At 44.2% G+C, this 480-nt stretch overlaps 1 protein-coding gene across 4 annotated transcripts in view; it reads left to right on the forward strand.

The window, feature by feature from the left end:
• The window catches only part of igf2bp1 (insulin-like growth factor 2 mRNA binding protein 1), a 49,311-nt gene that overhangs the window by 36,517 nt on the left and 12,314 nt on the right, over positions 1-480 (forward strand). For all 4 annotated transcript variants that reach the window (XM_025064451.1, XM_025064452.1, XM_025064453.1 and 1 more), the window contains one exon: positions 433-479. In XM_025064451.1, the coding sequence (XP_024920219.1) occupies positions 433-479 (47 nt within the window). The remainder of the gene's footprint in view (positions 1-432; position 480) is intronic.

Consider the following 480-nt stretch of genomic DNA (forward strand, 5'->3'; position numbering starts at 1 on the left):
GATGATGATGATGATGATGATGATGATGATGGAGGTTGGGGCCAGGTTACATACTGAAGAGAGTACATACACGATAAAGGTCTTTATTTCCCTCTTAGAGTGTTCACCTTTTCCTTCTCACGTCCCTGACACTGAGGTGATCAATACTGTCTGTATGTGGTCGTTTTGTCTGATGGATGGATTGAACTTTATTAATCCCTCTGAGGTTTTCTTTGGCTCTAGCAGCCGTGTAAAAGGCTTCTAAAAGTAGAACCCAAGAATTAAGATATTCCTTCTCTGCTTCTCTTTCCTCACTGTGATGTAGTGTTTACACCTGTCTTCAGTGTCCACTCTGTCCACTCTGTCCTACTGCAGGACCCTGTCTTTGTGTTTCTGAGTCCTGACATTTGGCAGAACTCTGACTGACAAACGTCCTCTGTTTTCTCCCTGCAGGTCTCGAAAGCTGCAGATCAGAAACATTCCACCTCATCTACAGTGGGA

Source organism: Cynoglossus semilaevis, chromosome 17, assembly GCF_000523025.1.
Source record: "Cynoglossus semilaevis isolate Cse_v1.0 chromosome 17, Cse_v1.0, whole genome shotgun sequence".
Taxonomy (NCBI): Eukaryota; Metazoa; Chordata; class Actinopteri; order Pleuronectiformes; family Cynoglossidae; genus Cynoglossus; species Cynoglossus semilaevis.